Source organism: Myodes glareolus, chromosome 18, assembly GCF_982192425.1.
Source record: "Myodes glareolus chromosome 18, mMyoGla1.1, whole genome shotgun sequence".
Taxonomy (NCBI): Eukaryota; Metazoa; Chordata; class Mammalia; order Rodentia; family Cricetidae; genus Myodes; species Myodes glareolus.
This window is the reverse complement of record NC_142043.1, coordinates 23,657,985-23,676,301: the sequence shown is the minus strand read 5'-3', so window position 1 is coordinate 23,676,301 and position 18,317 is coordinate 23,657,985. Positions and strand designations below refer to the sequence as shown.

Genomic DNA, 18,317 nt, shown 5'->3' with positions numbered 1-18,317 from the left:
TGCAGAGTACGACTGAGTATCATCTCTGGGGTCTGTCACTGGCTCAAATACAGGATGATTTCTACAAGAAATGAGAGCAGACAAATAAGCAAACATGCGTCAACACTGAGATGGCCACAGTCGCGGGGAACAATAATCAGGAATGATGTGACTCAGAGAAGAAAGGGCAATCTCGGAAAAATGGAGAGAAGATACAGGGAGAGAAAAGAGAACAGAATATATAGAGCAGGCTTGAAAAGAAAAAACCACTAGAAGCTCAAGGCAGACTCAGCAGAGCTGTGGAAAGGTAGGCAGTACAGAGTGAATGCAGGCACAGAATGGGCTAACGTTGGAGATGTCTGGGAGTCAGCGTAAGTATTTTGCTGTTTGTCTTAAGAGCAAAAGAAAACAGTGCAGTGAAAAACTGATTCAAAGTAACAGTTGTGGTTTGTGATTTAGGAAAATCTGGATATTGGACATGGTGGCAGTCTTCATCATCAACTTGGCTACATTTAGAACTGGGCTTTGGGATTTATAGATTGCTGAGGTATGCCTGTGAAGGTTTTTCCAGAAAGAATTAAGACACAACTAGAAGGAGGATCGCATCACCCTGTGGGCTGGGAGCCCTGCCGCAGATCAAGAAAGATCAAGGCGAGCTTGAATCCTCGCCTCTATCTGCATGCTCTGGAAAAACCTTCACAGGTTCTTCGATCGAAGAATGGATAAGAAAAATGTGGTACATTTACACAACGGAGTACTACACAGCAGAAAAAATGACAGCTTGAATTTTGCAGAAAAATGGGTGAAGCTAGAAAACATTATTTTGAGTGAGGTAACCCAGACACAGAAAGACAATTACCACATGTACTCAATAATAGGTGGTTTTTAAACATAAAGCAAAGAAAGCCAGCCTACAAACCACAATCTCAGAGAACTTAGACAACAATGAGGGCACTGAGAGACTTACATAGATCTAATCTACATGAGAAGTAGAAAGTAGAAAAAGACAACATCTCCTGAGTAAATTGGGAGCATGGGGATCTTGGGGAAGGGTTGAAGAGGGAGAGGCAAGAGGCGGGGAGGGGAGCAGAGAAAAATGTAGAGTTCAATAAATATCAATAAAAAAAGGAAAAGAAAAAAACAAATAAAACAAACAAACAAAAAAAGCTGAAGACATCATTGACCAGAGGAAAAATGAGAAAAAGTTTATCAAGAATTTTTAAGATAAAATATCACGTAAATACTAAAACCTAAGGTCTACTTAAGAAAAAGTGGCCTGGAGTACTTGAAATTAAGGCGAACAGAACACATTGTACCCAACAGTTTCAACGCATTTAACTTCTCTCTTTAAAAACCCAACAAAGGAAGACATCCAAACACAAAGAAACTGAAATTGTAAGTAAGATCACTGCCTACCATAGCAAAGCACTGAAAAATCTATGGCCCAAGATATTTTATGGTGTTTGTGGCTATCGTGAAAGGTGATGTTTCTCTGATTTCCCTCTCCGTTTCTTTATCCTTTGTGTATAGGAGTGCCACTGATTTTTTGGAGTTGATCTTGTATCCTGCCACGTTACTAAAGGTGTTTATCAGCTGTAGGAGTTCTTTGGTAGAGTTTTTGGGGTCGCTTATGTACACTATCATATCGTCAGCAAATAACGAAAGTTTAACTTCATCCTTTCCAATTCGAATCCCCTTGATCCCCTTATGTTGTCTTATTGCTATTGCTAGAACTTCAAGCACTATATTGAAGAGGTATGGAGAGAGTGGACAGCCTTGTCGTGTTCCTGATTTTAGTGGAAAGGCTTTGAGTTTCTCTCCATTCAATTTGATGTTAGCTGTCGGCTTGCTGTATATTGCTTTTATTATATTTAGGTATGATCCTTGTATCCCCAGTCTCTCCAACACCTTTATCACAAATGGGTGTTGAATTTTGTCAAACGCTTTTTCAGCATCCAATGAAATGATCATATGATTTTTTTCTTTCAGTTTATTTATATGATGGATTACATTGATAGATTTGCGTATGTTGAACCATCCCTGCATCTCTGGGATGAAGCCTACTTGATCATAATGGATGATTTTTCTAATGTGTTCTTGGATTCGGTTTGCCAGTATTTTATTGAGAATTTTCGCATCGATGTTCATGAGTGAGATTGGCCTGTAATTCTCTTTCTTGGTTGTGTCTTTGTGTGGTTTTGGTATTAGGGTGACTGCAGCTTCATAAAGGGAGTTTGGCAGTGACTTTTCTTTTTCTATATTGTGGAATACATTAAGGAGTATAGGTATTAGCTCTTCCTGGAAGTTCTGGTAGAATTCTGCATTGAAACCATCTGGTCCTGGGCTTTTTTTGGTAGGGAGATTTTTGATAACAGCTTCTAGTTCTTCGGGTCACTCTAACCAAGGATGTGAAAGACCTATTTGACAAGAACTTTAAGCCTTTGAAAAGAGAAATTGAGGAGGATACCAGAAAATGGAAAGACCTCCCCTGCTCTTGGATTGGGAGAATCAACATAGTAAAAATGGCAATTCTACCAAAAGCAATCTACAGATTCAATGCAATCCCCATCAAAATCCCATCAAACTTCTTCACAGACCTTGAGAGAACATTAATCAAGTTTATATGGAAAAACAAAAAACCCAGGATAGCCAAAACAATCTTATACAATAAAAGAACTTCTGGAGGCATTACCATCCCTGACTTCAAACTCTATTATAGAGCTACAGTATTGAAAACAGCTTGGTATTGGCATAAGAACAGAGAAGTCGACCTATGGAATCGAATAGAAGACCCAGATATTAACCCACAAACTTATGAACACCTAATTTTCGACAAGGGAGCTAAAGGTATACAATGGAAGAAGGAAAGCATCTTTAACAAATGGTGCTGGCATAACTGGATGTCAATCTGTAAAAAAATGAAAGTAGATCCATATCTATCACCATGCACAAAAATCAAGTCCAAATGGATTAAAGACATCAACATTAATCCGTCCACTTTGAACCTGATAGAAGAGAAAGTGGGAAGTAGTCTACAAGATTTAGGCACAGGAGGCCTCTTCCTAAGTAGGACCCCAGCAGCACAGACAATAAGAGAAACAATGAATAAATGGGATCTACTGAAACTGGGAAGCTTCTGTAAAGCAAAGGACACTGTCAGTAGGACAAAAAGGCTGCCTTCTGACTGGGAGAAGATCTTCACCAACCCCTCATCAGACAAAGGTCTGATCTCCAGAATATACAAAGAACTCAAGAAACTAGACACTAAAACTCTAATTAACCCAATTAAAAAATGGGGTACTGATCTGAACAGAGAATTCACAACAGATGAACTTCGAATGGCCAGAAGACACTTAAGGTCATGCTCAACCTCCTTAGCGATCAGGGAAATGCAAATCAAAACCACTTTGAGATACCATCTTACACCTGTCAGAATAGCTAAAGTTAAAAACACCAATGATAGCCTATGCTGGAGAGGATGTGGAATGAGGGGAACACTCATCCATTGTTGGTGGGAATGCAAACTTGTGCAGCCACTTTGGAAATCAGTGTGGCGGTTTCTCAGGAAACTGGGAGTCAACCTCCCTCAGGACCCAGCAATTCCTCTCTTGGGAATATACCCTAGAGATTCCCAAACATACTACAAAAGTGTTTGTTCAACTATGTTCATAGCAGCACTATTTGTAATAGCCAGAACCTGGAAACAGCCTAGGTGCCCCTCAATAGAAGAATGGTTAAAAAAGGTGTGGAACATATACACATTAGAGTTTTACTCAGCGGTAAAAAATAATGACATCTTGAATTTTGCATGCAAATGGATGGACATAGAAAACGCTTTACTGAGTGAGGTAAGCCAGACCCAAAAAGAGGAACACGGTATGTATTCACTCATAAGTGGATTCTAACCATAATTTAAGGTCTTTGAGCCTATTATTCATGATCCTAGAGAAGCTAAATAAGAAGACGAACCTGATGAAGATTATTTAGCTATCCGCCAGGAGGTAGGAAATAGTCAAGAGTCCCAGGTAACCTTGGGTGCATGGGGGGGTGGGGGGGTGGGAGGGTTGTTGGAAGGGGAGAGGGTTAGAGAGAAGGGAGTAGGGGAGGAATGGAGAAAGCTCGGTTGACCGAGATGGGGGGAAGGGAGGAAGGATGAATGTGGGATCAGGGAAGAATATATTTCAACTAAGGGAGTTATTTTAGAGTTTACAGGAAACTTGATTATATATGGGATCCCAGGTCCAAGGAGAGATCCCCAGATTGTTCTCTGGACAGAGGAGGGGGTCCCTGAACCGGCCTTGGCCCGGGACCATACTGATGAATATTTTGCTTATCACCATAGATCCTTCATCTGGCGTTGGATGGCGATACAGATGGAGGCCCGCGTTGGAGCACCGAACTGAGCCCCCCAAGATCCAAATGAGGAGCAGAAGGAGGAAGAAAATGACGAAGGACTGCGAGGGATACTATCACCCACTGATACAAGGGGTCGGATCTAATGAGAGTTTACCAAGGCCAGATGGACCGTGACTGAACGAGCATGTGATCCAACCAGATTCTCTGAATGTGGCCGGATTTTCTGAATGTGGCTGGCCTGCAGTCTTTCTGAGAAGCCATTGACAATGACACTGGGACTGGTTTCTTCTGCATATACTGGATTTTTGGGATCCAGTCTGTTTGGATGCTCACCTTCCTGGACCTGGAGGGAAGGGGGAGGAACTTGGACTTCCCACAGGGCAGGAGACCCTGACTGCCCTTGGGGACAAAGAGGGAGGAGGAGAGGGAGGGGGGGAGTGGGAGGGCGTTGGGAGGAGGGGCGTAAATGGAAACTTTTTATAATTTAATAAAATTACTTTCAAAAAAAAAAAAAATCTATGGCCCAGGAGAACATTTTTGTATCACCATCCTAAGACCCCAAATGAGAACAGACACAATCCTGAGTGTCAGTTCCTCAGAGCCAGGCGTCCCTCATGATTCTTTATATATCAAAGTCGAAAACTAAAAAAGGATCTTAATTAAGTTGTAGTGTAGGAGAATTGTCTGTACTCTGTCAATCATATTTTAAATAAATGCTGATTGGCCAGGCAGGAAGTATAGGCGGGAAAACCAGACAGGAAGTAGAAGTGACGCAATGAGAACAGGAGAATTCTGGGACGGAGGAAGCTGATTCCTCCCAGTCCATCCCAGACCACCGAAGAAGCAACATGTGACCTGCCAACTGAAAAAGGTACTGAGCCATGTGGCTAGCATAGATAAGAACAATGGGTTAATATAAGCTACAGGAGTTAACAAGAAGCCTGAGCTAATGGGCCAATCAGTTTTATAACTTATGGAGATCTCCGTGTGATTTTCTTTGGGGCTTGCCAGCTGTGGGGTATCGGGCAGGACAGAAACCCCAACAAACAGGCCTACAAAGATGATCATATCAGTGAGCTGGAGGGTAACTGTATTTCTCTCTTTTTCTTTGTTACACATCATAGAAGCTCCAACACATTTCCCAGACAATCTAAGGGAGAAGTGCTGTCCTCACTGAAAACCACTTAAAGTAAAAACTTGGAAATTCCACAATTTCAAAATATAAATTAAGGACACAAAGTATAAAAGTAATTTAATGGAAAATATTCATTGAATTTTAACATCTTTTAATTTAGAGGGCTCTTCTGTCTAACTCATTTTTTAAGACAATAGTCCAGTTAAACTGCTGTTATTTTGAAGCTCCAAGTATGTGTAAAGTACACAACAGGATGCAAAGGTGATTAGTGTATTGGCTTTCTATGCTGCCCTGCCTCCCGAGGGTCTGATTTTAGACAGCCTTCCTTCTAGCACACTTTGGGAACTGCTATGGCCTTGATATGGTTTGTAAGCTCTTGTCTCCCAGAGCAGAAACTAATGGGAACTTCAGCTATTTAAAGGTCAGAGGAATGGGGAACAATCAAGAACTAGGACTAGAGACTAACAGACTGGAATATTTCAGGAGGGTTCTGGATTCCACAAATAAAGGGCATAACATGTGTACACATATTTCCTTTGCTATTCTTTTTTTTAAATATTTTATTTATTTATTATGTATACAATATTCTATGTGTGTGTGTCTGCCTGCAGGCCATAAGAGGACATCAGATATCATTTTAGATGGTCGTGTGCCACCATATGGTTGCTGGGAATTGAACTCAGGACCTTTGGAAGAGCAGGCAGTGTTCTTAACCGCTGAGCCATCTCTCCAGCTCCCTCCTTTGCTATTCTTGAGGATAACTTTGACCTCTCTGTCCAACTTGAGCTCCAACACAGCCCTCCCCACTCTCATGTAATAGCCTCACCTTGGGAAAGAGCTTCTAAGTCAGGAACGATTTCTTTCTCTCAGGGCATCGGCAATGTCCTGAGACATCAGAAGCTGGCAGAGGGGAAGGGAAGTCCAATGCTACAGGTAGTACAGTGTTGGAGAGTCTTCTACAACAATTATCCAGGGCAAAACACCAAGACTAGGGAAGCAGTCACTTAGAAGTAGGTCTCAGAGTTCTGACTCTGAAATACAGACATGACTCAACTTACTAACAAATCTAAAACTGATCTCTATTTGCACTCAAATTTTAGGCCTGGCCTCCTTCAAAGTGTCCACACTACTTTATAGTCACTCCTCCTGTTAGAGTAGCAATAAAAGTCTCATAAGGAAAACTCCTGGTCAAGAGAATAGGGTCTATGGCCTGGGCGGAGACCTAACACCCGAGTTAGCAGAGGACAATCCTCCTAAGACAGTGGGCTCACCTCAATCCATGCTAAAGACACCTTAGTTCTTGCTGAAATACTGTACTGGAGTACACATGTACTGGAGTCCACAGCCATGCATCCTGTAAGCCAGTCTGCGTTTCCCCCTTAGAGTGCCTCACTTCCTTCTTTCTCAGTATGCTTTCCCTATCACTTTGGGTTCCCCTAATGTTTCTCTTAATCCCCCTCCCCTTCATCTCCATGTGTCTGCCCTCCATGCCAGCTTAAATGGCATGGCTTTTACCTTCTCCTCTGCACAGCAGTGGAAGTTCACAGCTGGCCAGACTTTTAAATGCTAATAAAATTGTTCTGCAGTTTCCACTTGAGTCTACTCTTAAATCCTTTATTAGTGAGACCAAGAACCCCTAGAGGGGACCCCAATTTCCTCTGTATCACAATCATATTGAGATCTCCAGCCCCTTCCTTCTTCAGGACACTACTCTTACAACGTTACCCTTTCTTGTCTCAAAAAAAAAAAAAACTTCCTTCTCTGATTCATAACACACACAACTCCAATAACTTTCATCATAAGACACAGAGAGAGGAACACATAACCACCGCGAGTGAAAGTACCTGCACTGCCCCTCCACTTCCCTCTCACAGTGTCTCTCAAACTTCCCAATGCTGTGACCCTTTAATATAGTTCCTCATGGTGGGAGGACCCCCCAACCATAACATTATTTTCCTTGTTATTTCATAACTGTAATTTTGCTACTGTTATGAATCATAATGTAAACATTTTTGAAGACAGACGTTTGCCAAAGGGGTCAGCCTACACATGAGAACCCACTGCTATAAATTAAAGCCCTCAAACATCATCAGCATTCCCTAGCCCAACTTCCTCCCCTCACCGCCCACACTGAACTGACTCTTAGGGTTCAGGAAGCGAAAAAGCTCCAGGGTGTCATTATCACAATTAAAATAGGAGCAAGAGTAGCGTCAAATTAGACACATAAAAATAATAAAAGGCATAAGGTGATTAATCAAGACAGGAGGGAAGATACAGTCAGCACCAAAACACCAAACATTCTAAGGCTGTAGCTTGGATAATTTTTAAAATCCACACATGTTGTAAAAACATAACATTGTTCACATCAGTGTCGAGTCATAAATTTTATCAGTACACTTCTACTTTATTATATCTTTATTCAAGGTCAGCCTGATCTACAAAGTGAGTTCCAGGACAGTCAAGACTTAACACAGAGAAACCCTGTATCAAAAAACCAAAAAGTTAGGAACAAATTATTATGCTAAATTCATCTATATTATCACATTTGAAAAAATGTTAGCAGAAACCACTCCGGCATTACCACACACACCTGGCATCGAACGGTGAGGACACCAGTAGGGTTAGACGAGAACAGGGAAACAGTGTGGACTGCCACACAGGGAGAAGCAGCACCTGTACCTCTGCAGAGTTAGCATCACTACAAATAATCAAACTCTGAAAGCAAAGCCGTGAGTTTAAAAGATTCAAAATATACGAGGTGGAAATGGAGAAAGATGGCGTATATAGTACATATTCATGAAGGTGTGAAAATGCACACTAGGATATTGCATCATCCAGTGTGGAAAACAACTAGAAGGCAGTAGCTCATCTCTACTCAGCATGACAACTTACAATTGCAGCCTAAAGTCTACAGAAGCAACCGTCACAATCTTGGATTTGACTTTCACTGTGCACCGAACAGAACGGAGCAAGAACTTGGAAAGAAGATTGGGCTACGAAGAAACTTTGTCTTTTCCGTTTTTACTTTGGTGAGGCAGCAATTAGGCTTCAAACGAGAACAGAATTTCAGGAATAAAAGACACAGTGCGTACACGCACATGAGAACACACGTGGGGCTGGGTGTGATGACGACGACGTTTATCTGTCATCCCTGTGCTCGAGAGCCTGAGGCGGGTGGAGGTCTTCTGGCCAACCAGGGTTACACATGGAGATGATAATGATGATGATGACAAAAATAAAAGTAACATTCGAAGTCAAGTAAAAGTTACCAACGAAAAATACTATCACAGCATTTAGATTATAGGAGCTAAAAATAAACAAACTAGAGACAATAAGATATGAAAACTGGATTCGAATCCAGAGTCCAAGGTTGCAGACATGCTTGGCAAGTGTTCTGCCTATGAACCACATGCCCAGTCAGAAGGAAAATGCTTCAACTCTTCTTATAAGTAAAACAAGATTTCCCAAAGTAAACAATACCAAGGCTAGGGAAGCAGCTCACTGGTAAAGTACCGGCCTGCGTGTGCTAACCCCGAGTCTGATCCCTAGCACTGAGAAAAGAAGGAAAACTAATGAACACAGACTGAACGTTTAAGAAGGAAAATAACTGCAACCCAGAAAAAGGCTACTAATTTAGGCGTGAGTACCAAACATCAACAATACGTAACAAAGTTCATAAGCTCATAGAAATATTTACTTCAGAAATTCAAAGATAAAAACAGTTTTCTATAATGTATAAATAAATATTCAAAATTCAAAACTAAACCCAATCTCGGTTCAAGCAGTAATTATGCAAGGGGTAATTACACTGCTTGTACTATGTCAGAACAGTTATGCACACACATACACATATGCATTAATTTCACAGACTGCAGGGAGAAAAACATCCCAGAAGTTGATAATTATGTACTTCCTGGATTTCATTATACTTCTTCAAAATAAAAACACCCCCACGTTCTTACAATGTCAGAATCATTTATCTAAGAAACACAGCTGTGTACCCAACCACAATCACAAGAAATTAGACACTTCTATATAATTTAATACTAAAATGACATCAGAGAAAATGGCCTCGTAATGCTAAGATAAATTACTTAATTACCTGTATCCAAAATCATTAAGGTTATTTACTTCTTGACCAACAATTTAAAAAAAATTAACAAAAAAATCTAATGAAACCATTGAAGATAATCATCTCCTCCTAAAATGTCTCAGTGTAAAACACAAAATGTAAATTAAATGAAAAATTGGATGAAAATAAATGAAGACAGGAAGAGACTCTTCGCTGAAAAGTATATTTATTAAAAGGGCATCTTCCCCCACAAAAACAAAATAAATGAGAGAATACCTCTAGAGGCAGATAGTAGAGCTCATTTTTTTTTATATTTTCAGGCTTAACCTCTGTTTTGTTTTTTGACCCCTAAAGCCATAGGTAATCTAACTACCTCATAGGACTGCTTGGGAGGTCAAAGGAGCCCAATGTATGTACACATTTAATAGACAGATGCAATACAGGTGATGCCAAGAACTATCCTCCCAACACTACACTCTGGCACACACTAAGACTCCATTAACACTTACTGGGAGTCTGCCCTACAGGAGAAAAAGAAATTTCAGTTTCTGTAACAGTCAGAATATACCCAAACATAGTCACAAAAGAGTTATCAACTACTGAAGGCATTTGGACCAAAATCAGAGTCATCAAAATACTACCAATTACTGAAACTAAAAAATGTCTACTTATTAAGTACCATATGCAGATACTGACATACCCACTTCACAGAGGCTGAGCCAGTAAGGAACAAAATAAATTTACATAACTAAAAAAGAACTTCCTCCAAGCTATGTGTTTCCTTTTTAAAATGAGGAACCCAAAGTGGAGAAAAGTTAATTATCTTGGCCAAAATCACTCTGCTACATCTAATGGCTGCTAGCATAGCAAACTCTCTCTATACTCTATGAAGTACATGCTGTTCTGTCGTTACTAAAGTCCTTCTAAAACATTTACTTGTGCCATCACTGTCAATAAAATCAAATATGCTGCAAAGAAATTATAAGAAGCACAAAAATAAAAGCAATTGTAATGAAGTATTTTCACATTGAAAAAAATGACTCCCAATACAGACGATTCTCATATAAGACAGTTATCTGCACCTAGTCTAGCACTTGTGTTGGCATTCCCTACGGTTCATTTCTACACTTACCTATTCCCACACAAGAAAACAGGACTGGAGGGATTGTTCGGTGGCAACGAATGCTAGCTTGCTGTGTAATGTGTAATGTAATGTTTAGATCCTCAGCACCCACATGCAAGCCAAGCATGGCAGCCCACACCTATATTCTCAGCATTGGGCGGGTGGGGGCAGAGACAGGGAATGTGGGAAGGCAATGTGACCCACCAGCCTTGCCTAAACACCGAGCTTCGGGGTCAGGCACAGAAGATGTTTGACTCTGTAGTCTGGACTCTACATGACTATGCAAAGGCACACAGAGAGAGAGAGACAGAGAGAGAGTCAGAGAGAGAGACAGAGAGACAAGGAAAGAAAGGAAGGGGGGGGAGAGAGAAAACAAAATACACTGGTTTGCTAAAGAAACAACTGCTAAGTCCCACAAGGAAAAAATAACCACAAAGCATAGCAACACTTACCTTAAATGTACCATTTTGATTTTTCATGTAAGAAACCAAAAATATGTCCACTGGCAGAAGTGCTGACGTAATCAGTGCAACTGCCAATGAGAAAATAGCTGTTACAGTGGAGACAACTTCACTCTCCCGCTGACTCTGGTATTTACGAACATATATCCAGCAAAATGCCAAAATAGCCTGAAACACAGCAAAAAGCAAGACCTATTACTACCTCATACAACCTTTAGCACTAACATCAGCATGTATTTGGAATTTGGCCAAAAGTTCTTTTACATGTGTAAAGAAAACTTTTATTAACTTGCACAAGATATAAAGTTAAAGTCTACTTATGAATGAAAACGCAGTACAATTTTACGTAAGTCCATACATCTATGAATAACAGTGGAGTAATGCATACATGCATACGTCCACACCAAACATTAACACTTACATGCAATGTCATGCCCCAATATCTCTGTCCAATCTAAAGGAAATGTACCAGAAATTACAGCCCACAGATGCCATCCACCTAGAAGTTAGCTGCTAATCACCACACAAAAGCTGTAATGCAAACTTTAAAGGGCATTTAAGAAAAGCCAATAATGAAAACAGATTCATGTGCCTAACAAGTTTTCCTGTGAAAACTGTGCCCAGAGGCAATGGAGTTGACATCTTTAGCTGAGTGGCATTCTTTAGACCTTTCTAGAGCATACATAAGTCCTAGGCTTCTACATCACTAGGCAGCATTGGGATCCTACAGGGGACCTGCTGAGGCAGGGTGCTGGGCCCACCTCCCAGAGGTTCATAATTAGAGGCCCAGGTAGGCTCCAAACATCTCCATGTTAACGGACATGATCGTGGCAGTGGTCAGGAACTACATTTTGAGCTCCTATGTTCTACCCCATAACAGAGAGTTGCCGATACATACTAAGTCAGTGTCCTCAGCCCTTACTGCAAGCTAGTTATCTTAGTAGTTTTTAAATACCTTTATGCATCCCCTACTCCACAGCAAATCAACCAATTTATACGGATCCTCTAGAGTCGGGGCTTTACAAGAATCACTGTTCTAAACAAGATCTGTCAGAGTGCAGAGATACAAACTTACTTTGTATCATCTAACTCTTTCTGTAAGCGTCCAAATCCTACCACAATTAAGATACCAAGATGTTTCCACTAAACTGAACATTCTGATTTGTCTTGGCTAACCTCACTCTACATGTCCCGCCCCAACCACTACTACCTGAAATCTGTTCCTACACTTTGTATCATTTCTCAAATGCCATTATGTATTCATGTTACAGTTCATCTTTTCGGTCTAGTTTCTTTCACTTGGCTCATTGCATTTGAAATCCATTAAAGCTGCATGTCATTCCTATTGCTGTCATTTCAATATTGTTATTTACAAAAAGGAAAAAAAATTGGTGAAAAGAAGCTAGATGTTAGGCAAAATAACAACAACAATAATAATATATACAATCACAGCAAAGATGACTTAAGCTCAAATTCTGGTTTAAAAGTTCAAACTTTTTGTTGGTTTGTTTCGTTTTCAGGAAGTTACTGTCCATAAAATGTTATATTAACATGTAATAAGTTTCTAAGGTGAATTCAAAATTCTTGTAAACTTTCTTTAAGTTCATTTTGAACTCACTGGAAGCTAAGTCTCTTCTCTCTACACTGAATAGCACTTAACACAGCGCTCAGTGCATTCGTTTACAGATCTCAGGAAAGACTCATGGGCATTTTTTCCCAAGCTGAAGCTGAAAGCAAGCGTACAGAAAGCATATCCTAACCTCAGAGAGACAAGCTACAAAGAGCTGCCAGGTAGAATCGCCAAGCAAGAGGTTTTGGCTATTTTAAGAGGACCCCATGTTTTCTTTTAGGTTATGCTACAGATGACAATAGTAACTGTATCATGAACCAATTCTCCTGGCCTCTAAGAACCAAAACTCTTCGAATGGGGGTTTTCAAGATTAAAGGAGCCATTGTGTAGCACACTGCATAGCTACAGTAACTGCTTAACAAATGGCATTGTAGTTAATACCTCATAAAATAACGCCTCAGGGCATTTTCTTTTCTTTTAAAAAGCTATTATTAAACCAGGGAAAAAATTTTAAATAGTTCTCCAACTCTTCCCAGTTTGGATTTAATTGTTCTGGGCACTAGGATTTTAAAAGCTCCCTAGATGGTTTTAACAAACGGCCAAGGTTGAGAACCAACGGGGGTAGAGGAAAGAATGAGAACACTAAAGAGTTTTGTCAAACTAAGCAGCAGAGATGCTCCCAGGGAGTTTATTAGACTACTTCAGAGGGGCTGCCCACAGACTATGTAGTGGTCACAACTCCACAGGTGATGCCCACACCTCAAGAACACTAATAAATGTGTGATATACACATTTTATTTATCTGTTACTACTTGCCTCTGTAGTAACAGAAGGAGCTGGAAGGTGGCGTAGGCCAAATTACTGAGAACATGGGGAAGTCAGTAAAAGTGCTTACATTTTAGAGCATAAGGGACCAAGCGTAATTATTCTGCATGTGGTCCTAGAAACTAACATCCATTTTGTTTGTCAAAGATCGTAAAAAGGAAACACTCATTACTTGACCCTCTCTACACAACTGACAATCGTTCTCAAAATGAGAAGTCTGCAGATCCTGTGTTTCTAGAGATTCAAAAACTGAAAACTACTCTCAGAATAATACATCATTTTAAAAACCCGTTCTGACATTCAGGTGCATGACTTATAAACCACTGCAGGTAACACTGTTGATATATTATCATGAAACAAGACAATGGGACCAAAGCGCCCCGGAGTCTGCACTCTTCACCACACACACACACACACACACACACGCACGCACGCACGCACGCACACACACACTAACTTATTACTATGTTTGATGAAACAGAAAATTCACTTATTAAATTCCAACTCATGAGACTTAAACTCTGCAGTAAGATAAAAAGCATGCATAACGTCCTTTTGTATACCAAAGTTTGGTGGTGGCTATCAGGCAAAGATTCTGAACACTTAAAAGGAGCTGAGAGCCAAGCAACCTCCCTCAGGCAACCGCATTCTTTCCTCGAAAATCCACTGAAATTAGAGGGATTTAGGCTTTGCTTTATTTATTTATTTTTTTAATTTTTGATTTTTCGAGACATGGTTTCTCTGTGGCTTTGGAGCCTGTCCTGGAACTAGCTCTTATAGACCAGGCTGGCCTTGAACTCACAGAGCTCCACCTGCCTCTGCCTCCCAAGTGCTGGGATTAAAGGTGTGCACCACCACCGCCCTTTCTTTTTAATGGACTTTATCACATGAACAACAACAAAATATCACCTTAATACATCCACCAGTACTTGTTGCCAGTGACAAAATTCATGCTTTTGGGTCAGTGAGGGAGTTTAGCCAGCAAAGGTGTTGTTGCCAAAGCTGAGTTTGCTCCCGAGACCCACACAGGGGAAGGAAGTTGTCCTCCAGCCTCCACCCACACACCCTGGTGCACTCGAGTGCAGGTACACACACATACACACGTACGCGCGCACACACACACACACGCGCACACACACCTGCATTGCTCCCTCAGGCCAACATACATATACATGTCACAAATGAATAAGTAAAATGAAATTTAAAATTTCAAGCTTTCAAGTGAGAATTAGAATTTTGCAAAACTTGTACATAGTACTGTGAGCTTGACAACTTTTCTGTACTTGGAACTTCTCAGGACATTTCTGACAAGGTCTGTGGTGATTTAATAAACGTAACATCTGATATTACATAATACATGTATCCAGGTTTTGAGAATGCACCTCAGTTAGTTAACAGCACCTCCTCCTGAGTAGCAAACACAGATCGCATGGAAAAAAGAAAGGAGTGGGTAAAAGAGTCGCTCAAAGCACAAGTTGGACTAACAGTCATGAATGTAAAGAAAATGCCCACTGTTTTAGAGTGCACACAGAACCTGAAGACGCTGGTGTTTGCTGACTTCTGGTGCAGTCGCAAAGAACATTCCCAGCATCAAAAGCAATTCTCTACTTCTGATTCCACACTAGATTTTGTGCATACATCTCAGTCGAAATAACTTACTTCAAGTCTGAATGAGAAGCAGACGTGAATACAGATCCATTCTAATAAGTCAAGCACTAAACAGACTGACATTAACTACATTTTGAATAAATCGCTATTTTTTGCACCTCACCTATGCTCAATTCTATCAGTCTCAAAGTTGTTGCTGATGCAATTTCACTAACTTTCCAAAGTCTGCTTCCGCTTGCACTTTCTTCCAACAACGCCTCTCCCAAGTTCTATGTCATTTACAAAATCATATTTTGTCTTTCAATACTTAAAAAATCCATGTTTCCCACTTGTCAGTCCTTTATAAAAGTCATGTTATTATTCCCTCTGTATCCTTCTATGGTCTACAGCAAAACTACTGTGATTTAATTTTTTTTCATTAATCAAAACAGTCCCACTATACTTTCATCCTGGTTACATGTTTATTTTCTTTTAAATAAATGGACTGGAAAAGTCAGTGAATTCTCTAAGTACAGGACTGCATGGCTTTGGATACTACACCACTAACACCTTAGGGATTTCCAATAGCCCTCCCCTCACACTCCCATGCCCCAAGAATGGTCCAGGGCAATGGGATTTGCAAAAGTGAGGGTACTATCCTTGAACTGAAGATTCGTTTTAGGATCCCTGATCATGCTACACAAGTGCTGTGTGTATGTGGTTCTTGATGAAAAACTCTACTAGAAGAACACACTACATAAATGTCAGTCTAGGGAATCGGGCAAACTACGTCCAACGTGTTTCAAAAATGCAAACACTGAATAACCGTAGGACTGAAGTCTTTGAAGAGCAGGGGAAGGGCTTGACAACGTGAAAGGCCCCAAGAGAAGCAAATTAAACAGAGCCCATTGCCTTTGGATAGCAGAGTGATAACCAGAGTATTCAGGGCCATTACAGTAGAGTTTGTGCACTCAATAATCTAAGACGAGACGGTTGGAAAGACGGCACCTGAGGCCAGACAGGTAGTAGTATAATCACAGTGTTAGGGTACCCTAACACTGGCTGACAGGAGGGCTGTCACACTGGCTATACTCCTGCTAATAATGTTCTAAGTGGAATGTGACATCTAGAACGTGACATTCACGTCATCAAGGCAGAATCACACAATGAGCACGGGGAAGTCTGGGCACTTAATACCCCACGGGTGGGAGTAGAGAAATGGGGCATTTAGAAAAACAAACAAGTGACCAAAGCAGCGCCCAGGAGACTGGCACAGAGGCGGCGCGGACTCCAATCAAAGCCATCACGCTCTTCTCCACCCCGAGGGTCGCTCGGCCCCAAACAGACCCTCCAGCCACGTCCTCAAACAAGAGACAGAGGCTGAAGTTAGGGAGAAAACCTCGGGAGTCAGAGCCTCGCCCACCTTCCTCTGGGGACCCTCGCGGACCCAGCAGAGAGCAGGACGAGCGAGGAAGCTCTCCGGGCTCGCAGGGCCGGGGCTGGCCCGCCCTTCTCCTCCCACCTCCGCACCCCGGGAGAACTCGGAGCGCCTCCCCTACCAGGAGCAAGAGGCCGAAGATGCACCAGCCGATCACCAGCTCGGCCGCCGCCGCCGCCATCTTCGCTTCCGGTTCCGATAGGCCCGAAGGGGAGGGGAGGGAAGGGACAGGGACGGAGAGGGACCCGGAACCGCGCAGCCTAAAGGTTAAAGGGGTGGAGGGGCGGAGCGGAAGGTTGCCAAGGCGACCCGACCCGCGAGCGTCCCCTGGCGACCATCCGAACCGGGGCGGGGCGCATCCGACGCGCCGTGACGTCACCACGCTGCCCGCCCACGCGCAGAATGCGTTCCGGGGGATCTTGGTGGTTTCCGAAAGTCTCTACCGAGAGTGGATTCTGTGCCACTGAATGTTCAAGTGAGGTTTAGGGGCCTCCATGACTCCCCCAAACGAGGTTTTGTTCCCAGTATGCAAGCAGAAATCATCATGGTGCAGGAATGAGTCAGGACAAAAGAATGCTAGCTGTCCAAATGACTTGATAATTTGCTGGTGACCAGGCCACGTCGTTGTTTATCAGGGCACTTCGTTATCACGTGATGTTTTCATCTGCGAATACCTATCAATTTCCCTGGTAGTTTCACACAAGACATCGGAGTCTATAAACATACTGATAATGAGATTGTAGGTGCTTATAATATTTTCAAGTGGACAAAACAGACATCGCCATAAATGAAGCTGAGGGAAATCCTGGGATGATTGCCTGGGCCCTGTGGTGTATTAGTGCATCTTTAAATTAAATAAATAAATCCTGGAGAGATGTTTAGTCTTGAATGTAGACGTGACACAGTGCAGAACCAACAGGAAGAGAGTCACAAGGAAGAATTTTCTGAACTAGGTTGGCCTGTGGGTCTATGAGAAATTTTCTTATTGGGTTAACTGAAGTAGGGGCAGAACTATTTCATGTTCCTGCACACACAAGAGCTAAGCTTAGCTGAGCGCTTAGCATGCATGCATGAACTCATGGCTGTCTGCTCCTGACTGTGGATATGACTAGCCTCTTCAATTTTCTGCTCTTAACTTCCCGCAAAGGATGGACTGGAACCCTGAATCGTGTGCCCAATAAACCTTCCGCATTTAAATTGCAGTTATTAAGGTATTTTATCACTGCACTAGCAAAGGAATCTAAGACACCTAGGATGCAGTCAAAATAAAGTTTATGAAATGAAGGTTATAATCTCTACAGTTTATTATATGGTGATACTATTAAACACTCTAGACTTCCTGCTGGAAGTCAGCAGTAGCTAAGGGGTGGGTGGCGCTGTCTATCAGAACAGAAATGTGAAGAAATTTGAGGAGAACAAGTTTGATGTGAACTGGTAACTTCACAAACTGACTTCCGGGTAGAACTTGACTCTCTGGTGGAGATTTATGCACATCTTTGGAGACCTCTCTTGTATTTTCCCTAAAGCAATAAGAAGCCCTTGGAATTTCTCCATTAGCTGCAGGCCATACTTGAGCCTTGCTTCTTCCTGCCCAGGTCTTTAATTCTCCCCAATATGCCTCCTGTTTGGAGGAGATAATTCAAACAATTCGGAACTGGTCACTCCCATTCTCTTCACATAGCCCAAATCCTCTTCTGGAAATAGTCACGTGATCAATAACTTTGTGCGCGCAAGCTAATGCCCAGTGAAACTGCATTTCCCCAGTTCTGCC

General features: G+C 41.7%; 1 protein-coding gene across 1 annotated transcript in view; it reads right to left on the bottom strand.

Moving 5' to 3' along the window:
- Lmbrd1 (LMBR1 domain containing 1) overlaps positions 1–16,848 on the bottom strand; it is a 91,050-nt gene extending 74,202 nt beyond the window's left edge. Inside the window, exons 1-2 of the mRNA XM_048430444.3 lie at positions 16,668–16,848; positions 11,118–11,294 (exon numbers count right to left, since the gene is read on the bottom strand). Of these exons, the coding sequence (XP_048286401.3) occupies positions 11,118–11,294; positions 16,668–16,727 (237 nt within the window). The 5' untranslated portion in view covers positions 16,728–16,848. The remainder of the gene's footprint in view (positions 1–11,117; positions 11,295–16,667) is intronic.
- Positions 16,849–18,317: the final 1,469 nt, after the last annotated feature.